Below are 22,992 nucleotides of genomic sequence, written 5' to 3' on the forward strand. Positions count from 1 at the left end.
CCAGGTTTTATGGGATTTCTCCAGATTGTATGGGATTTCTCAAGGTTTTATGCGATTTCTCCAGGTTGTATGGGGTTTGTCCAGGTTTTATGGGATTTCTCCAGGTTGTATGGGGTTTGTCTGTCCGACACGAAGGCAACCCACTCGTTCATGGTATTGGCCAAACATCCCGTCCGTTGTAGCAGGGACCGCCTGAATGTCAGTCTCGAGGCTGAAATGAGGCAATTACTCGGTAAATAATCGGCATTATCTAAACAGATGTTACCTGTTATCTTGAGAAGTAGCTGCGTTTAGACTGCATGAGTCAAATTTGCGTATTGTATTGATTACGAGGACGTTGATGGGCGATTGGGCGATGACATTGCCTAGCTGTAACGCTTTTGGCGCTTTGTGTGCGAACGGTCGCGGTTCAAACCCAGCGGCCGCCCTGGTTATTACTTCAGATGGTAACCACCGCCGCTCTGACTAATACTACGGTGCCATCAGCTTCACGGAGAACGTTGAAGGTCTCCTGACGTCATTTGCACGAGTCGACCAGCATCGGTGTCCAAATTTGTCGATTTCGAAACCTACCACGCACATTATTTAATTGGGATGATGGATAGCCATCATCGCCCTGTGCTGACAGACTAATGACCCAGGTCACTCTTTGAAATGATACTTGGTCTCTTAAGTTGTCACCTGGTTAAAACATAAACAAAACTAAGCCAACCATGGCACAGAAATTACTTTTGACTTTTGCCCGTTACGTTTATTCCTTTACAATTGGTTTGCTGATAAGATAAAACGGTTTATGTACCACACATGTTGTAAACCCCCATCTCCCCACCACACATTCTGCCCCTCCCATCCAGGATGTACATTCCAGTCTACTCCTGGGGCTACTCTGACAGCACAACTGCGATGCCAAGCGTGGGTCTGCAGGACCTGCCGCTAAATCTCGTCGTCTTTGCCACCGGCTCGGCCGTGTTCGTCTTTGTTCTGAGCCTCATTTTCTGCTGCCATCTCGTAAAGTAAGTGCCAACAACACATACCCACTCACCCATGCAATTACACATACAGACACACACACACATAGAAACGGATAAACACACAAATAATAACATGTGTGTATTATCAATTTCTCCAGTAACACGATATCAGCTTAGTCCATTTGCCTCTTGGCGTTCCAAGCTTTGCACTAATTTAATCAAAGAGACCCAGACAGTTGAAACTGGTCCAGAATTTGCTTGCTTAATTGCTCCTTGATAATGACACCATCTGGCTGAGAGTTTGTTTGCTTAAACATTTCAAAAGAAGACCCACACGATTGCAACTCGTGCAGAGATTGCTTGCTTAAAAAAAAAAACGGATGGATAATGGACTAAAATATAGATTTGATATAGAGAAATTAACGGAAGTATATGTATTTAATTAAATAAATGATGTACAACTCGGATTTGTAAAATCTGTCATCAACGTTTTTGAAATGTTTGAATGGACGTCGTCGGTTTGTGCTCAACTTCTCTGCTGGTATCGGAAATTCTAGTTTTCTATGACGCTGTTGTTGGTGACAACTGTTATAGTGCCTGTATTGTTGGAGGCTCTGCTGTGTGGAATATTCTTTACTGGGCTTTGTAATGTCCCAGTCTATTCAGCCCGCCACAGACCTCCTTTTCACATTCACTAATCTCCATTCAAATGCACGTGAAGGCCTTATAGATTGCACATCCCCATATGGCAGTGGGTGGAAGTGGAATACGTTGAACTGTTGTGGCTTGTAATTTAAAGGAATTTTGGAAACCCTGTGACATAGGTAATGCACACCCAGCAAACACTCTGCATTGGGCAATGGTGGCTAAACATTGGTCAAAACATCATGGCATCTGCGTATACAATATAACATTAAACATTTTTCATCGCAAGGCAGATGTTACAGCAACATTGTTAGCCACATGTGTCATGTATAAATGGGGTTAAACATATTCTGTGGCGATGCTGCTGCATTGGTAGTGGTGAACCATTATCAATTACAAAAACACTCATCAATAACACTGCCTTAAAACGAAAACTATACTGTAAAAAAGATGTTTTGGCCAATAACCCTTATTTCTAGCACATAAAGTACGTGGTATAAATGAGGTTGGTGGGTGTGCGCGTTGCGTTGAATTGTGCAGAGGTTCCCTGCGTAACAAATTTTTCGAACTTTTTTAGCCACAACCCTCGTGACACCGAAAGGAGGAGGGGCTTGGCCTGGCATGCATTCACATAGATCAGTGCTTTGCAAGCAGCGCGCGCCATGGCACACCAGTGTGCTGCTATGGCGACAGGTCCCTGGTGTGCCTCGGTATTTGAAGAATACAGGAAAGTAAAGAACCCGTCGCTGTTTGCGAGCTGGGACATTGGAACTCTCCATGCCGTTCAGTGGCTGATCCAGCCCCCACCCCACATCCCCACACCTCCCGCTGGTTTTGGTCGCGGTGCAGCATGGCCACCACCCCCAGGCCCTCTCAACTACCTCGATGGGACACTTTCGCAATTGGGCAGACACGAAGACACACACACGGCAGACATGGGGGGGGGGGGGTACTCGCACAGTCGCGAATACCCACGTTTATTTGTATTCGTGAGCAGTAATACGACGGTACAGCAGCGGATACCCACACGCCTGGCGTCAAGGTGGTTGTTGGGTTCGGCGTGCCGCGAAAAATCGGGAAAACTCGAAAGTGAGTGTCGTGGAATGAAATCAGGTTGAGAAGCACCGATGTAGATCGCCGACAGGCGAAGAGTTGGCTCAATGAGTTTATATCTCACGCGACAGCAGCATGGCTTGGGCACGAGAGAGAAGGGTAGAGGTTACGTGTACCACGAGTTCAATGCAAGTGACGGGCACTGCTGCTAATGCGGATTACTCATCGGCGCTGTGTTTATATTTATATGCAATGCTGCGCGGTGGAATATTACTGGGGCTCTTTGCCTGTGATCTCGCTCAACTGAGCAGAGAGCCTCGGTAAAGATCGACAGATGGTTGGCGAGGCTTTTTTTTAGCCCAATTTTGCAGTGGGCACGCTGTTTGCGTGTGCTCGCAACGTCACGGTGGATACGCGAACGCGCGTTTTGCTCACGGTATGTTTATATTTGAAAGCGACCGAGAAAATGCAGCTCGCAAGCAAAGCAGCAGCACCGTTGTATTATTTTAAAGGAATAATTTGGCCATTTTATTTGCTGTATTGAAATTGTGTATGTTGGCTTTGACAAAACAGCAACTTTCCTTTAAAATCGTGGCTACCTCTATAGGGCATATAAAGTAACAGTTCACCCAAGAACGTTACCTGGGTGTACTTTTTAAAGGACACACCCTGTAAGGGCGTGTTATTAAACATCAATTACAATAGCAGCACACACGTATGCCCCCTACATTAATTTCCTTACACATATACACGAAACCGTGCCAATGCCGATAGCAGCTTTGTAAATACAATATCGATTGGGAAAACAAACAAACAATTATTACGCAACACGCCAGAGCCTGCAACTATCACAACATAAACCCCACGACGGGAAATGTACACGTGGGCGAGCACGTGCTCGGGAGGAGGTGGGGGGGCTCTCACGTTCCTCCATTTAACGCAATGGATGAGTGCCCCTTCTGCAGCGTTTCTCTCTCTTCTCCACGCCACGGGCTCGCACCACACTCGCACAGCGAAAGAGAATCCACCACGCGTGGGTCCCATTGCGCCTCCGAACGAGTTGGAAATTTCCACTCTGTGCGTCACCACCACCACTAGCAGCAGCAGCACCCCCACCGACACTGCCCAGCCCTGTACAGATTCTAACTACTCCAGTATGTAAAACAAAAAGGAGAGAGTGTTTACCCCTTTGTGGCAATAAAACAAGGAGGTGTTAAGATGTTCAAAGACCAAATAGAAACCTTTTGTTGCAAGGAATCGAGGCTGCATTGACCGCACACGTGTGATTGTGGTGAACATGCAAACGAACAAAGGTGCTCTTGTAATGATGATAATGTGGCATTGTCTTTGAAACTGATTGCACTACATCAGAGACAGCAACGCCTGATTTAGGGCCTAGTCTCGCCAGCAGTGTCAGTAAACTAGAGAACGACGCCAAAAGGCGAACGAAACACTGCGAAGACGATGCACGATGATTAGAGAGCATTTACTCCAGTTATAATTTTATGTTTACGTTACAAAGGGGCTCTTATCTTCTTGGTTCTTTCGGTAAAGTCACGTAGAAGGGAAATAATAAAAAAAAACATAATAAAATAATTCTCAAATAGTGAGAATTATTTTATTATGTTTTATTTGTATTTTTTATTATTAGTTTATTATTTCCCTTCTACGTGACTTTACCGAAATAACCAAGAAGATGAATCCCTGCAGTCACGAAAGCTTTAAATCGAAAAAGGGGCTCTTACCCCCCCAATGTTGATACATCGCAAGATAAAATGCACGTTCTTGCTGCCGCCCGTGAGCTGCTCCTTATTAAAAAAAAACCCATCGTATTTAAGATTAAAACTCGGTTTTCCCCCTTGTAACATTCCACGGGAGATCATCACCACCACCACGAGGCCCTCTCCCTCCCACGTCTGGCGGTGTTCGTCAGCGATGTTGCCGGAAATGAATGACGTCACCCACCGGAGGGGTTTAAAGAGCCGCCTCTTACGTGCGCTTAGAAAGGAAATGGACCCAACGCGTTGTTGAATAACGCTTTAATAAAAAAACACAAACAAATGTCTAAATCTTTTTAAGGCAGTGTTGAGTTCGTGTGTGTGTGTTTTCGTGTTTTTTTTTGAGCGAGAGTGCAAACGGTTAGGGAGCTGCGTGCTCCGAACCGGGCGACACACGAGTTTCGAATCGGGCTCACGGTCAACACCCAGTGACAGTGATCTTGAACTGCTCCTGGGGGTGGCGGGGGTGGTGGGGTCCCTCCCCTAGGTCGTGTCAGCCTCGAATGAGTACCAGGTGCGGTGTGCGGTAAACATCGCCACGGGGGGAAGACAAAGGCGGTCGGGCGTGGTGCTGGCCACCCCCCCTCCTCGTGTGCCTTGCCTGCTCGCTAACAGCATTAGCCCCCAGCAGTCTGTTAAGGCGACACGGGGGTCTGTCTTTGTTGTGCTTGTGCAACACTGCCAAAGCATAATTCTTGGGTGGCCCACGACAGCAGCTAGGCTTGCATAGAATGTAAGTATTTAATTAGAAAATGTTTCTTTAACTTTGATAAAGTCTTTAAATAAGGGGATGGCAAAACGCAGAAAAGATGCAAATTCTGTACAGTATAGTGCTTGAAAAAAAAACTTTCGAAAATTATTTAAATGGTTTAGCCTCTCTAAAATGTATTTTAATTAAAGACGTGCAAGGGTTGATCCAAGATACGGTATGCTTTCCCTTGTTAACATTAGTTAGGGTTAGGGCGATTGTGTTGTAATTATGTATATTGTGTTGTATACAACATCCATAATGTGTTGCTTACAACATCCTAAACAATTATTACATCGCAAAGTTGTGAGAGATGGTAACGGCTTGAAGGAGACCTTCATCCAGCAGTGGATTGACCACAGATGATGATAGGAATCGATAATAAACATTTATTCGACAAACAATGTAATTTACACCATTGGAACCTCCTTTGCCAGTAGCAAAATATGATATTTGTTTTTTTACCCTTTTATCTGGCAACAAAACTGACACCTTTTTTACAAGGAGTCATGTTTGCATTGACCACAATACCTACGGTCGGAATGCAAACAAAAACCACAACTCTGATAATGTATGCACTGTGCTTGAAATTGATTGGTCCACACCCGAGACAGCTTTTCTTAGAGCCTAGTCTCACACGGTGTTGGACCAGATGACGCCAATGTAATCTTGACTTAAAGCTTTCGTGACCGCAGGATTTCATACTCTTTGGCTCTTTCGGTAAAGTCACGCAGATAGAAAAATAACCAAAAATTACGACGTTTCGATCGCAGCACAAGCAATCGTCTTCAAGTTAAAAAGATACAGCAGTTCTCCCGCTGAATTGTTTCAGATTTACTGCAATACACCCGTCCTTGGACGGGCAAAAGGCTAGTTTTACAATAAATAACTTGCAGCCCTTCTGACAATCAACTGCTGGGTGAAGGCCTCCTCATTCCACTGTGTGGGCATGAGGGTTATTTGACCACACTTATCAAAGCTGGTCGGTGCAGGCTGGTGAAGGGGTGTGTGGGCCCCAATCATCTTTCACGTGTCAGTCGCCACTGATTTAAGACGTTAACTGGCATCAAACTTCGGCTGCCAAACACTGCCTGCTTGCCTGTTGCCGAGTAGTCGATCGGTAGTTTTACTTCCCTTATCTGAGAACGGCACACTCATTCATTGCGACTTGCCACAAATCTGGTGCCAAGTGATTCAACGCATGAAATGGCCCCAATGACTCAATTCAAGCGGCACTTTAGGTTGAGTCCCGGTTAGGCAATTATGTTATTAAAAGCACCTTTACCTCGGAGATGAGTATGTGCGGCTTGCTCAGAAACTACCGTAATTGTCCTTGCATTGTAATCATATAACAGTAATGTGGGGTAAATTTCGACAGCAGTGACGCGCATACAGAAGTGTGTCACAGGATTAAGCAATGTTTTCATTGGTTCCATGTGTTTTTTTTTGCGCAATTGCTGACTGTATTTTTTTTAACGCTGTGTGGCTCGTGTTGATAAACTGAGTGCTGTGGTTTGCAGTGGCAATTGTTAACTTGGATCAAGTGAGAGTCCCCAAGGGGGGGGGGGGTGGAAGTCAAAGGGAAGAATGTTCGAGAGGCTGTGGTGCTTTAAGGGGCTTTCTGTGTGACCGTTGAACCCCCCGTGATGGGTTTGTTTAGTGTGCGTTCTGGCGGGACATTGCTGGGAATATGGGAAACCACCTATTCCTGTGATAATGACCAGATGTCAGTGAAAACGACGTTATTTTTTTAACTTTTCGAACGTACTGTTGTTCTGTTGGTGATTATATCAATTACACCATTATAATTAACTAGTATTCGTAACGTAGGGGTAGGGTGAGGTCGAAATGGGGTGGGGTTTGGTGGGATTGAGCAGTGGCAAAGTGGTTCGCTGCTACGAACCCTGCGTCCTGAGTTTGTTTCCTGGCCATGGCTAAGATCGGTGCCAGATTGATGTCTAAATTGGTCACCGACCTGTACTGGTCAGTGCGGTGAAGCATTGCCAAACAATCCCCAAGACTCGCACTGTTTGTTGAGGCCTTCATCCAATCGTGGCAAAAGTATTCCATCCACAACGTGCATACACGAAAGACGACGTTTAAGAAGAGAACAACACCGCTACGCAATTGAGTGTCGATTTTTTGTTGAATGAGAGATAGAATATATATTTTTTAAGTTCACGTCTTTTTCCGTGGATTTTTTTTTCTCCAAACCGATCTCTTTTGAGGGCAGGCAATGAGAGGACAGCTGTGGCAATCGAAACCACACGCGCGCGGTTGCCGTGTCACATGGCCGAATGGTGCACAATGCATGGGCTTTGTGTCGGGAGCTTCAGTGTTGTAATTGTTACGTGGTAATAAATGTAGCTTTATTTGCAATATTATTGTTATTGTCGACAGCTGTTATGGACCTTTAATCTTCACATGTTCTATTGTACTTGCATTGCTCTGACTATGGGCTCCCTTGAAATAAAATAGATAGTCACAATGGGCTCTCACCTGGCTGATGAATTAATAATAAATGAATGAAATGTGTTAAGTTCAACAAAGTAATTTGCCACATTGTGTACTTGGTGGAACAATTAATTCATTCCAGCCATTCTCTTCCCACCAACGCATGAAGAGCTCTCCACCTCGTTTCGATAATAGAGTTCTCTTTTAAACCATACTTCACCATGCTGGTTTGTTTCGGGTTGGTGAAAGGACGGAGGGGGGTTCAGGACCAGTTCTAATCTCACTTGGCACAGATACTGCACTTGAACGTAGCCTTGCATTTAAAATTGCTTTTGTTGTCGAAAAAAAATCCTTTAACAAAGTGTAAAAATGGTTAGTTTGTACAATATTTGGCTTAAAATTTTACGAACGACTTTGAACATATTCTATAACCCCCCAAGTATTACATTCTGTTTTTCTTTGACAATATTCACATTTGTATCCAATTTATCACAAATCAAATCTAGGTTTGTAGACGATAAAACGTTTGTAAACATTTTGTTGTACAGTATTTTAAATGTATTCATGTAACCCAGGCCAACCTTGCAAAACAGGCCATGCATCACGTGTCTCAATGGGGCCTGTTTTTAATTTTTTGGTTAAATAAAGACGACAGGATATTCCGAACATATGCGGCTACATCTAAGAACGCGCAAATGTCTGTAAAAGGCTAGCTGCAGCCTTTATAATTACACCACTGCAGTATGAACTTTTACATTGTTTCCACTTTCCACATTAACCTTTTATGGGGCCCCCTTATCCGAGTGGAGAGAATGGTGTTGTATGGGAAAGGCCATACAATGTTATACCCCCATGTGGCGCCACGTGAGGTTACAAGCTGGAAGCTGGTGCGGGCTGACTAATAAGCACGTGCCATGGCTCTCTGTGGGGACTTTGAACTGTTGGCTCGGGGAAAAATTCGATTTTATTAAGTTAGAGCTAATTCACGACTTGAAAAGGCTGAACTTCAAAGTGTAAATGAAAACACTAATCAGGTGGCTTCTGAAAATCCTAGGACTTCACTCATGCATTTGCATTATTTGTTACGCAGTTTGCTGCCAACTGCATTGCCCGAGCCAAATGCCCTTTTCATTAAGCACCCTTTATTTTTGAATATTTGCATAGCAAAATATGGCAAAGGTAAATCTGAGTCAAAATGTGGTTTATACTGGTTTTGTGGTTTGGGAAGTTTTTTTTTACACAAATTAAGGTGAGACAAAGTTGGCTTTCAGAAGGGCATTAAGATTGTTGGTATCAGGCCATGGCCAATATTGGCTGAAGTTACTAGCCAGAGAACAAAAAAAAACCCACCACGAACGACTGTGATTTTTCAATGGCTGACTTGAATCTACCTCACGTCGAGAGAATAATGGGATGTAAACGCTGTTAATTGAAATAATCTGTATTCAGTGCCAATTTTACATGAGAAATAAATATATATTTTTGGTTCATGTTGTTGCCAGGTTACGGCTCAAAGCGCAGCGTGAAATTAACAAGTACAATGAGGTAAGAGATTTTATTTACTCTGTTGTCGCTTTTGTTCAATATGTACGGTTTGGCACTACATCTAGTGTCTTATATTCTGTTTTTGTTATAATTTTTGAAAATTATTTTCTTCTTTTCAACAGGTCATCAAAAAAGGAAAAGCACGGAACTTTGACTGCTACGAGGTAAATAGCACGGTGATGTCTCTGTGCGTTTACAAATTGAATTACGGCGCCAATATTGAGTTTACATCGTGATTTTGGCAAAATCGCTGCCGTCGATTTCCAGCTTACAGTCGAGACGCAAATGCCGTGGTGGGAATGGCTGCGAGCCAAGCGTGCGTCTGATCACCGAGTGTCTGCCCTGGGTGGAGCGAACCTTCGCGGCTCTATTTCTTCAGTGACCCGGCGTAATGCAGTGCAATTGCCCGTCGTTAAATAGCTACACAAGTGATCGTCAATACTGTAGTGTGGATTAGGAAAATTGACTGGGAACTAAACCATATGGCTTCATTCCAACGTATTATTTACGGCATTTGCAGGCACCTTAGCCTTGAAAGAGAAGGCCAGCCCAGCGTCGAAAACATCAAAAACATCGTAAACATGAGGCGGTGTCTGTCAGACGTTTTATGTCTTTAAAATGGACTTGATATGTTCCTCAGAGAGTTGGCCATGATTTTGGCTTTGGTAATAACGTGGGCTCGATGTGCAGTATTGAAAAAAAATCTGTTAACCATCGCCACAAGTTAGCCAAGATGCATGTAACACTTAAACGCAGACCTTCATCAAATAGCACATTGGGGCAGAATACAATATGGAAACGATAGGGACACCCTAGAAAAAAGTAATTGTGCTACCACTCATGGAAAAATGGTTATCAGACTCTCATCCGAACTGTAATTGACCTGCCGAGCCAGTCGTGATGAACACAAGTGGCTTCAAAGGTGATGAGCGGATAAAAAAAGAGATTCGTTTGATGAACTTGTGAGCCAAAGGATCTCACAGATATGTTAAAGGAGAACAGTGCGTTATTGTCACGTTCCGATACCGCTAAGGGGACAGTGCACTTTGAGACAGCCTATGTAACGTTACGATCTGAACTGTTTGTTTTGGGAGAAGCAACAACTTACCGTTGAGATTTCACTTAGTATTTCTATTCGTCAGCGGGCACCTATGTATAGACAACCAGGCACACAAGGGGCGGGTATGGGGGTGGTGGGGGTTGCGGCGACGTGCTCCGGGAATCGGATTGCATGAGCCGGTAAATTAAACCCGCCTCTAACCAAAATGTTGGCTCCTGCCCCGGTCAGCCGAGTCCACACGAGTGTGTGCGCCAACGGTAATGCCCTTGTGTCGATGCCATTTTTATCCCGATCGGTGCTGCCATCCGCGATCATGTGCTCCGCACGTGATCGCGGATGGAGGATCCCCCTCATGACCACGTGATTCTGGAGAAACAACAGTTTGCGAACTTTGACGTGCGCATTGTGACAAAAATGGTTTAACACGTAGGCTTTCGCGACCAATATTATTCATTGGCCGTGTCGGGTGGTGGAGGGTTACGACACATTTATAAATAACGCGATCTAAACCCAAAAACGTTGATTATGGACAAAAATGGTGTTGTGTAGCTGCCCGGCTCGTAGGGCAGCTTCTTTCGCGCTGCACGGCAAGAAATAAATAAAAAAGACAGGGGATTTTCTTGCGCAAATGAGCATTTATGTGGTGCTTATCTCCCTTTGAAAGCTGTAAGAAAGTCGTGGAAATTCCCTATTGCTATGGTGGTGAGGGGTGGGTGTGGGGGGGTGCAGTAGATCCTGAAATCGGCGAGTGTTAACTTCCCCACAAAACGGATGCTCATTTTATCAACCCCGGAGTGATGATGAGTCGCGTCAACCCCCAACCAGGAGTTGAACTCAGATCCTTCTGATTGCGAGCCGCTCGCGTTCCCCCTGAGCCACCTGGCATGAGCTTGTTTTTGTTTAAACAGGTGAGTACTTGGGAGGCCAGGATAGTCTAATTTGTAAAGCAGAGACCTGGACTTGTGGGCAGAGGTCGCAAACGGGTTTTGATTCCTTACCCGTACCCGGCCACACCAGGGTCGCAAACGGGTACCCGTACCCGTACCCTACCCGTACCCGGCCGGGTATCGGGTAGGGTACGGGTAGGGTACCCGATTGCGACCTCTGGGATGAAGCCATGTTGCAGGCGCGGGTGGGTTGATTCTAGGAACTTGAATTGTGAGAAGAGACAAGACGTTGGGAAATGAGTGACAAACGGTGACTCACCAGTGACTCATGGCCTACCCGTACCCGTACCCGGCCACACCAGGGTCGCAAACGGGTACCCGTACCCGTACCCTACCCGTACCCGGCCGGGTATCGGGTAGGGTACGGGTACGGGTACCAGATTGCGACCTCTGGGATGAAGCCATGTTGCAGGCGCGGGTGGGTTGATTCTAGGAACTTGAATTGTGAAAAGAGACAAGACGTTGGGAAATGAGTGACAAACGGTGACTCACCAGTGACTCACGGCCTACCCGTACCCGTACCTGGCCGCACCAGGGTCGGAAACAGGTACCCGTACCCGTACCCGGCCGGCGTTGGAAGGCCCTCCAGCAGTGGATTAATAAAAATTGCTTTCAGTGTACAATTCAGAGCACTAAACCAAATAAGCAAATTGACACATTTACATTCTTAATATTTTATTAACATCTTATCAACTACAGCCTTTATCAGACCACACAATGGCAGCTTGTGGACATACATAAAAAAACACCATGTCGCCATGCATAATAACGAATTATAGAAACATGTGTACATTTATTATGTATTTTTAAATCTACTGCACTGCATTAAAATAAATACTCGTGTTGAACCAATGTGAACATGCGTGTTGGACTAACAGATGGCATTTTTTCACATTTACTCTTGCTGCTTGACTTGAGGGCATTCCTAGCCAGAAGCAGAGTTTGACATTGCAATTATGTGTATTTTTTTAAATGTGAAACAGCCTCAAGATACATGTGGCATTATTACTCTTCCACGCAAGCACAATAATTCTGGCCAAGCAATTCATTTAAAACTCACGACTGCAAGCCTTGGCCTCAATAGCCATGCTGGGGCACCTTCCCTTCTCTAACCGCGACTCGGGGGGATAACAAGTTCGGCAGCTTTGCCTCTTCATCCACACGCCAAATCCTGCGAAATTTCGGCTTTGAAAATCGGGCAGTGCTATAAACATTGTGAACCTCTTCCAAAAGTTGAACGTTTGTGCGAAATGGCGCGCGGGAGCAAGTCGGCGGGCGTGTGCCGTACCATGTGCCGGTGTTGTGGCCGCGTTGGTAACGTTGACTCTGTGATCGTGCAGACTTGTGCCGTCTGCTTGGAGGACTTCACGCTCAAGGACAAGCTGGGCATTTGTCCGTGCCGGCACGCCTTCCACCGAAAGTAAGTGACCCGGTGACCGGGGGGGAGGGGGCGGGGCATTCTCTGTGTTTTCTTTGGAGTGCCGAGAGTGTGAGCCACGAATATCGTGAGGCAAAACGCCATTTGGGGAGGTGTCCAGGAACAAATTTAATATCCAACACAACAACAACCGCCATTCGCCACTAAGTGGCGGTGTGCAACACACACACACACGCACATTACATCTATATATTTTTGGTCATTCATGCTGGTTTCATTGTAACACGTGACAATGTACTTTTGGTGGCACAGGGAATTTAATAATTCACCCACTATGAAATAATGAAGTGATATCTTTATATTTGAATGACGACAAGCAGACAGCTCGGTTGATTTGCTTTCACCGTTAACTCCAAGCCAGGGGCAGGAATTCTACATAGAACGACCACTGCTGACTAACCCACAAAATGGGCCTTACTTTATTGACCCCAGAGGGATTATCGGCTGTCTCCAAACTTTGACTGGAATTTTAACCATCTGTTAGACCTGGGTTTAAACGATTTGAGTAAGTTTCCCATCTTGACTTGAATTCCTAAAATCACATCGACCTTGCAGTTCTCCACATTGCTGGAAATACAAGTGAGCAGCAACATCTTTTTTCAAAAACGAAAATCTGCATGAATGGGACTTTTCTCTAACACACAAATGGGAACACTGCAGGATACTTGCAAAGACATCCACAATTTACCTGTTTTAATTAATGCATGACGCATCGTTAGCGAGCCCCCATTAACACTGACACAGCGCACATGGACGGCCAACCTCTAAGGACAGCGCCACCCTAGGCTGCCATCGTGAATCAGCGCTGGAACTCGCACGCATTGCTGGGTACTCATTTAAGGCCGAGTTAACCTGAGTAGTTGGAAGTTGTGGTATCTACAAGTGTTTCTTTAGCCCAGTGGTTCTTAACGATTACTGCAGCCTTGCACCCCTTTTGGTTCTCAGTTGTAAAAAAAATTACGTCAATAAATAGATTTCGATTTAAAGCTTTCGTGACTGCAGGGATTCATCTTCTTGGTTCTTTCGGTAAAGTCATGTAGAAGGGAAGTAATAAAATAATAAAAATAAAACATAATAAAATAAAATAATATAATAATAATTAAAACATAATAAAATAAAATAATATAATAATAATTATTTTATTTTATTATGTTTTATTTTTATTATTTTATTACTTCCCTTCTACGTGACTTTACCGAAAGAACCAAGAAGGTCAATAAATAGGTTTGATGAAACAAAGTAGTTGTGCTTACGTACCCATGCTTAATTTGTGTTTGGATGATTTACCTTAAAAAATAATCTGGCCATTTCACGCACCCTCAGAAATGGCATCTCGCATTCCCAGGGGGTGCGTGCACCCCAGGTTTAAGAAGCACTGGTTTAGCCAAACACTGGCTGTCAAGTAACCTGAACAGCATGCGAGTTTCCTGCATAATACGAGAGAGACGGATTGTTGCATCACGTGACTATGAGGGATGGTGCTGGCTTGCAGGGGAGGCCCTTGTCTGACAGTGGACAGACGTTGGCTGATGATGATGACGATTATGGTGGTAGCTCTCCGATGTGTTGCTGCGTTGCACCGCGTGTTGGTTCGACGTATTTTTATCCACGTGCTGGGAGATTTTTCAGGAACCAGACAACACGTCAGAGATCTGTGCAGCAAAAGCACGAAAACCTACGCAGTAGTAGCATGATCAGGGCTTAGTATCTTGTGGAATATTTTCTGGCACCCCCCCCCCACTCCCCCTCAACCAACCCATAACCCCACAGAGCTCATCTCTGGAGCGCTCTGGTTTAATTTAAACCCTGATTATGATTATTATGATACCTCCGGTGGGGAATGTTGTTCCCACGCGACCAATCCCGCACAGCCTAGACTCCATGGCGAAACCCACATTGTCAGGGCTTGAAACAATAACTCTGGTTAGCGTTTGACCTGTCACTCGTCCCGTATTTAAAACTAAACTAACTTGTGTTATATTTTACCGGGTAAGGCCCACTGAGCTAGAAAGCTCTTTGTCAGAAACGACCTGGCCATGAATGATAGCTCAACACAGTGGCTTATCATGTGGACATGTATAGCAGGCAAACACTCTTAAGCACACGTTTCTGAATGTGGAGGGAAAAACCATAGGGCCCGGATAAAACATCCACGCGACCACGGGGAGAATACGCAAACTCCAAATATACAGGCGTCAGGGGTAGGGATCGAACCCACGCTCTACTGCATACCAGGTGAGGGAGATAACACCTCGCCACCACGGCGCCCCTTCCAAAGGTCCGTTGTTGCTCCCCAACTTAACGAGCATACGGTGCGTGCAGCACAGTGAGTGGGAATGAAAAGGTCACTCGGTGCAAGTGTGCTCATTGGCGTGAGCTCCCGCTGTCAGGCCCGGTACATCTGCTGCTAACTCCGCTTGGCTACAATTTCCAGCGGCAGCAGAAAATCTGTCCGGGCACTAAGCTCACTTAAATGAAAGCGACCAGTGCACCGCTGTGTTAAGTGAGCTTGGCGGATAACGTACAATTTGAAACATTGCTCATTTAAGGGAAAGCGGATCCTGTGTGGCCGTGTATATGAAGCGATTTTCGTTGTGCTACTTGTTAGTCGGGATTAGGCCTGGAGCGGAGATACCACCACCATAAAAGCCAGAGCAATGAGAAGAATAATTTCTCACAATAATAATAATTTCAATTTATGAAGCGCCCTTAAACAATCGATCTCACGGCGCTATGCATGGAAAGGCAGAAATAGTTTTACATTAGCCAAGCAAAGAAGAAGTAAGAAAGACGCTTTGAAAATAACTAAAGAGAGAAAGCCATTTTAAACAGATACGTTTTTCGTCGTGATTTGAAGATTTGTGTGTGTCTCAGAAGTCCTGAACTCGAAGGGCAAGGAGTTCCTGAGTTTAGGTGCTGCAATTGTGAAGGCACCGTCATCCCAAAAGCACGATCAATACCGGAAGAACCACATGTAACTGCACGTCTGGAGTGCTGTATTTTTACGCAACTGACAGATACCAGACCATTTAATGTTCAGGGAAGTTTCCTATATTTTATAAGGCAGCTACCCCAGACATCTACCACGTGCAGAGTGGGGGGTGTATCTCTGGGTGGGGGGGGGGTCGAGTGATGTGGGCATTTTGGAATTCAAACCGAGGCTGTATAGAGTGGACGAGAGCCACTGTTTCCTGGATTTTCAATTTGCGGTATTGTCATAATGAGCGCCATTTATTGAACATGTCTGGCCACCGTGGATGACGAAGCCAACTTGCCCTCTATAGCCAATGCCGCCAGAAGGGCCTCTGCCGGCAGTGGCATGAGCAAGCAAATTACAGACTGCACCTTGACCTTGCACACTATTTGATACCAAAAAAAATTACATACGTACCAAAGCACGTGTACAAGATTAACATATACATGATATTTTGTCAAATAGATGCATTTGGAACACAGCGACTACGTTTGACGACCGAATAAGCTCCACGTCCGATCACGAAACAGGCATCATCGGGGAACTGCTGTGAAAACGACGCGTAAATCACGGCACACGACGTCAGCAGTGGCCATTTAATTAGAAACACTTCCGTTTTGGAAAATTGTTGCTCAAATGTATACAAACATATTTCATTCGAATAAGCCGAGCAATTTCCCCTACTTATTCTTAGGTTTTTTCGGTAAAGTCACGTAGGTAAAAACATTAAAATTAATAAAAGTAAAATAAAATAAAAATCACGACGTTTCGGAGGCAACACAAGCTTCCGTCTTCAGGTGGAACCCTCACAGCCACGACAGCTGTATCAAGTAATGACTTTACCGAAAAAACCTAAGAATATGAATCCTTGCAGTCACGAAAGCTTCAAATCTAGAATTTCCCCTACTTGTTCGTGGAACCTCAGTGTTTTGACAGCAGGTTTGAACAAGATGAGATTATGTAATAGCGGTGGCTTCGTCTCATCTCTCCAAATCCACCATCCAAGCAGTGCCTGCTGGGAAGCTGTTTATTCTTCTCTGTTAAGGGGGCAAACTTTTTGTAACCAAGTGCCCCTGCAGATGTTATACTCGCTCGCCTTGCCAATTGCAAAACATACATATTGGCAGAGCAACAATTTTAGCATTCAAGTGCAGAGGAGTATAATAATTCCCATTTCACATTAAACAGCTACCCACTTCAAAGCATTCTTGAATACGAACAGTGTGCCTGATATGTGGGTGAGGAACATGTCTGTCTCCCAGCCAAATAGGAGTGATTAACAGCTGCCAGCTGCTCTATGTGGGTGTTCTATTTTTGGATTCCAGTAACCATATGCTCTTGTTTCATTGTGATAATTTCATAGCCCTTAATACGACTGCAAAGGGAACATCGCACATTAATAATTGTTGGATTTCATCTCATTCCTGCAAGAATAATTTTCCAAACTTTAACCCAATTGTGCTTTTGGCGTCGTGTCTCGTGACGAATGATCTATTTGGAATTTACGCTGCAGCTATGAACCCTTCTTGTGAGAGTGGCCCACAGAAGCAGATGTTACAGAACAAATTCTGAGAACGTTTAAAGGTCTCACTTTTTTAAGAGCTTACAATTTCATAAACACACAAGCCAATAAATGTTGGTGCTTTACTCAACAACACCGAGAGAGACACAACAACTATGTTGTGTGTCTCTCTCTGTGTCTCTGTGTTGGCTCTCTGCTTGTGTGTCTGTCTGTGTCTCTGTGTCTGTGTTTTGTCTCTCTCTCAAATTTAGTTCTACCTGATGACGGTTGCTTGTGTTGCAATCGAAACGTCGTATTCTATTATTTAATTTATTTTCTTTCTACGTGACTTTACCGAAAGAACCAACGAGTCATTTCTGCAGTCACGAAAGCTTCAAATCAAGTTTGTTGATTCACTTTCAGTACGTGGTATACTTTAAAGATAATATTCATATATGTCACAGGTCAAAAATGATATGCTTATCTCTGACTTCGCGAATGCAGGTTAATTCCTGCACGTGCCCGTTGTCACAGATGATTTGGTTGCAAAATAAATAATACATTTCTCTCGGCCGCACCAATTTTTTTTTTACGAATCGGCGTTTTCAATACACCAGTTTCATCTCTCAGAACGACAAAGTCCGGTTTGTTACGCGACAGACACCGCGTGCACGGTGTGTCCTGTTGCCAGAGGTCTATGGAAATGACTCTCGGAGGCAATCTTTGATGTAACTTTCCAGTGGCCGCTCCGCAATGCTACGGGCATTGCTCGCCGCGAGAGTTCCCAACGTGCTTTTATTCGTCTCGTCATTTGACGCCACCGACACCACAATTGAAATATTACTGCGCAGTTTTTTCGCGCTTGTGCTGTACGGCTTTCATATGCGTTTTCTGGTTGTGTCACCACGTATTGTTCGGCACCATGTCGTCCATGTGCTCCTTCAGCTACCGAGACGATATTTTTGCCTTCAGTTCCGGATGCATTATGTTGTCACATGCTGGCAGCTTCTCCCGGAACTCAAGCTCCTGGCAAACAAAACATACCAAAGTAGCTCCCCAGTATGTGACAAAACAATCTCCCAGCCAGCACCTGACAACATATTGTTCCGCGTTAAGAACGTCCTCAGGATGTCATTTTTTTTCTTCACCCGACGCTGAGCCTGACTCATCTCCTCCTCATCCGTCACAGGTGCCTGGTGCGCTGGCTAGAGATCCGCAAGTCGTGCCCCATGTGCATCACGCCCATCCTGCTGCCTGGCTCCAAGGCCATCAGGAGCCAGGGCGAGCCGGCCTCCTTCGAGCCGACGCAGCGCCAGCGGCTGCTGCCATCGGCCGAGTCCGGGGATGCGAGTGACACGAGCGACTCCGGGGACCTTGGCCTCGGCGTGGGCGCCCTGGGGTCACCGAGCTCCTTGGGCTGCCCCGTCGACAGGCAGCAGATCTCGCGAGCGGCGCTCTACGGGGCCGAAGGGCCCAGCGGCGGCTTCTCTGCGGTGTAAATAACAAAAGGGAATCTTTGTTTCGTGACCGCGTGCCGTCGTTTGACGGCGGGGGGCACCTTGGCTCCATTTTTTCCGGGGGTCGTCGCGACGGGCACCGGATGCCGCCGCCACCGACGAAGTTTGGACTTGCGAAGTTTTTAAAAGGGACTGTTGGGGGAGAACGCAAAGTTGGTGCAGGTGGTAGTGGGCCCATCGTCGTGACGGGCCTGCGTTTACCAGTATGGACATTGGAAGAGCCCCGCTTCAGACCATCGCAGGGCGTGCGCAGCGAGCGGTCTGTCGTGTCAACCGCTGTTGCCCGGTTGCGAATGCTGCTGCTGCTGCCGCCTGCAGCCGCTCCCGTCTCACTCGCTATGGGCACACGCTGTCAAGAGCTCACTTTTGCTCAGCATCACATCTGCTTTTTTTTTGCTAATGGTCCGTTTTGTTAAAAAAAGGGGAGTAAAAATTACGAGCCTTTTTTTTTTGCATTATTTCCACCTTCGCTAAAATTACACAGGCGGGGAAAGGAGACCTGAGTAAAATAACAGATTTCCAGAGGACAAGGCTGTGAAAATGACGATGAATTATAGTGTAAAATACTGCATCATTTATCGACAAATATTAGTATAAGGAAAGCTTTGAAACAAAGTTTTGCTGTGAAGGAATAACACCAAAGTTTAAAGCCACGTTAAATGTTGGTGATGTGTGGTTAACGTTACGAGGGCAACGCAGAGGAAATTGTGATAAGGACTTGAACATTATTATTGTAAGTTATTCTGTGTAATACTGTACATTTTTATGATAGTTTTTATTTTTACTTAAATGGCAAGGTAATTATGTGATGTTTATACCTGGTGATGTGCAAGATGTATGATTTTGGAGGTCTACAGAAAGTTAGTTAATATCATTTGGGATCATTGGTACGCTGGCAAAGTTGATCGTGCAAGGAGACCCCTATGGAGAGTAGTTGGTTTGCTCTGCACATATGAATTCACTGCAAACATCACATCTGCAAGACTGGATATGGAATGAACCAATTCTGTTACAGTGGTCGATGTAATTACCACGGTTCACCCTCCACAGGTGCCATTCATTGATGCTCGAGTTGTATTTAATATCCAGTGTTTAGCTCGGAAGCAAAAAGCCAAGAGGCGTATGTTTGACTGAACATATTTCTATTTGGACGTGACAGGTTGGTTTCATGAAATAACATCTATTGAATTGGCCCTGGTTGCTCTTGGACAAAATGGCTGAAACTAAATCCATTTTGGGAATGTATCCCGTTGTTTGGAAATGAAGACCTCTTGTGGGGTTTTCATGAAAAATCTGAACGTGAACAAGGTTGGCCTGTCCGTCGGCCACTTTACAAGCACGCTTCCAAAAAGGCCCCTACAATATTGACCCGCTCCTTTCCGAACCATATTTTCGAGCAGCAGGCAAGGCTGACTGACGATCAACATTTCCACCACAAAATAACATCTTCATCCAATTCTTACGGTTCTAAAACACATCAATGTCAGACTTGTAGATTAGCAACACTACCCTGTGCCTGATTGTTTACAACTTGAAATTTATAATTGTAAGTTAAAATGACTACAAATTGCTATTTGATATTTATTGTGAAAGCCTCGTTTTGTTGTTGTAATCATTAATTTATTTTTACAGTTAAGCTTTTAATTTTTTACATAATACAGTGTTATTTTGTTATGTTAAACAGGATTCATTTTTTACTATTGCACGACAATGTAAACGATAGCGCGGCACAGTGCGGGATTTTTTCTGCTTCAAGCGATGGCGAAATGTTTCCCCCTTTTGAGGTTAAATCGTGAAACGCGAGTACAATCGGTTTCTCATCTCAAGTCTGGAAATAAGCCCAATATTTGACACACAATGCCCCTTTTTAAGCTACATCAGGTGAAACCACACTGGTAAAAACATAGCACCAGCCTGGACAGTTACCCTGAACGTTCAGAAGAACGTTGCCTGAGGAGGTTGAAAACTATAAGAGGAAGAAAAAAAGCTTGTCAAATATCATGAAAGTGTTTTAAAAAGAATGTATCAGGTCCGGTATTCATTGCGCGATATGCAAGGACTATGGCCTTGGGATTTATGCCATAATTAAGATGAACAAAAGGTAATTTTGTAAAAGAATTTGAATTAGTTTTTGTAAATATATATACAGCATCCAATGTGGGAACAGAGACCAAGTAAAATACAGGCAGCAAACGATTGCCTGCTTTAATTCATCAATTAGAGGTGGCGCTTGTCCCACAGGTTACAGGCGAGCAGTTTCATTTAGTTATCCATACCAGTTTCCGATCAGCGTGCGCCGATGGTTCTGTTACTCTTGTACTCCGTGCGTGGAGATCTCCTGGAGAAGTTTTTTCGCAGCCCATGTTTACATGGAGCAGGGGGGAGTGCACCTCCAGTTAGCACGGTTGGCTTTGTACGGTGCGAAAGAAGTTCACAATACATACAAGTGAATACCTGAAGGTGCAAAGGAAATGCCACAGTGCAAGCTAGCACGTCAAAAAAGTGTTTCAACAAAAAGGCCTCTTCCAATCCAATTTAATCCGACGGCGAGTGACGACCCGCTTCTAGCTTACGTAAATATTAACGTTTCTAAAATATTCACCGCTGTTCATATCCGCAACGGGCCTGTATCTTCTCGTTGGGAAGAACTATCCTCTTAAAAATACTGTGCAGAGAAAGTATAAAGAACATGTTTATCTTTCTATTCAATTACTAATCAAGTCATTGAATAGAAATCTTATTTCCCCCCAAAACATATCACTGGCCCGCCTACACGTGTGCAAAAATTCAGTGGAAAAAAATCCTCTAGACATATATACGATATATCAATGTATACACAGCTGCCTAAAGAAAGACAAAACACAAGGAGATATAAGTAAACCAGGGTCCTTCACACTTGTACTCGCACCCACTTGCTCTTAAGTAGCACTGAAGCAGGGCATTGTTGAACTCACGAAGGAACAAAATGAAAGTCGAAGTTGGAGGGAGGTGAAGGAAAGATGCTGACAAGGGTCGTGCGCTTCCTGGGGTGGCACGATACTCGGCTGGATCGCGATAGGAATTTTTGTAAGAAACATGCAGTCTCCCATAGCCACCGTACTGCGGATATGTCACCAATACCCAGTACAGTGTGTCCTCGAAATAGCGAGCTAATTCAGGGAAGGGATGCCCCGGTATATCCACTTCAATAACAAAAGAAACACCATTATTTGCATGAAGACGAAATTTAGCCCACTTGTGAAATTGTTTTTGTTATATTTACAAATTTAAATGCGTTATGAAAGGTATGATGAAAAAAAGAACACTGAACCTGCCAAAAATCAAACCAATTGTGAAACACGCAATCGAATGGTACTTTAGTGCAAAATACATCACCCAATTGGGACTGCACTGGCACGGAGTTTCTGAACAGTGTGGAGACGCAATAAAAATAAAATCAGGTTTAATTGCCCTGGTCCAGTGCTCTTCCAAGTGTTTCAGTAGCGCAATTCAAATTTTAGTTTTTCAAAAGTTTTTTTTTTGAAAGGGCCCCTGACCAAGAATCTCCAGTGATATGCAGAACATCGCGGATGGATTTCAAGGGCACGAGACTTGGATGCGTTGCGGTCGTTGTGGTTTGTGCAATGGGGATCGATGGAAAATGCCGTTACCTCCCCGCCTGCTGCCCTCTGAAGGGATGTTGCCAACGCCCAGAAATTGTGCCTCAGTCTGCTGCTGTTGGTGCACCACAGCTTGTGGCATTGGGTCCTCAACAAATGCCAATTTTGCACCATTGCCCTTTGGTGGTGGTGGTGGTGGTGGCGGCGGTCTGCTTGCTGTCTGTTTCTTGTCGAAACGAGCCTGTACATATTTATTACCAGATTCTAGGTAAATAAAGAAACAAAAACCGAGGGGAAAAAAAACATTACAAAAAAAAGTTATTTGTATTGTTAGAGCGTAACTTGCATTTCTCGACGATGTGTTTCCATGGAAAAAATGCTCGCATTTAATAAATATGAAAAACAAAAACGGGGCCAAGGACAGTTTTGAGTGCGCGCGCGTGAGTAACTTCATTTTTGCTGTTGTGCCAAGATGTTTCCATGCGATGGAATTATACTCTTAAACAAGAAATGACCAGATGATTCTCGAAAATTATTACGTTATAAAAAAAAACGCCTTCCCCATCACCAATCCGATTGTGAAGCAACCCTCCGAAATAACGCTCATCGCTCCGCACCACTAAAGCCCACTTTGGTAATCGGCAAACAACAATAAACGCATACGAGAAGACCTCTAATCTAAACCAGCGGTAATAAATCGAAACAGCCGAGCGAGTTTCCGTGATTGTGCCGCTGATGCAATGGGCTGTGGTTTCCAACGCC

General features: G+C 44.6%; 1 protein-coding gene across 2 annotated transcripts in view; it reads left to right on the top strand.

The window, feature by feature from the left end:
- Window positions 1-22,639, top strand: part of LOC144717624 (RING finger protein 24-like) — a 41,887-nt gene extending 19,248 nt beyond the window's left edge. For both annotated transcript variants that reach the window (XM_078593133.1, XM_078593134.1), the window contains exons 2-6: window positions 855-1,013; window positions 9,152-9,194; window positions 9,317-9,358; window positions 12,542-12,621; window positions 18,304-22,639. In XM_078593133.1, coding sequence (XP_078449259.1) covers window positions 855-1,013; window positions 9,152-9,194; window positions 9,317-9,358; window positions 12,542-12,621; window positions 18,304-18,613 — 634 coding nt within the window. In that variant the 3' untranslated portion in view covers window positions 18,614-22,639. The remainder of the gene's footprint in view (window positions 1-854; window positions 1,014-9,151; window positions 9,195-9,316; window positions 9,359-12,541; window positions 12,622-18,303) is intronic.
- The last annotated feature ends 353 nt before the right edge of the window (window positions 22,640-22,992 follow it).

The sequence above is a fragment of the Lampetra planeri genome, chromosome 4 (genome assembly GCF_965212315.1).
Source record: "Lampetra planeri chromosome 4, kcLamPlan1.2.h2, whole genome shotgun sequence".
Classification (NCBI taxonomy): Eukaryota; Metazoa; Chordata; class Hyperoartia; order Petromyzontiformes; family Petromyzontidae; genus Lampetra; species Lampetra planeri.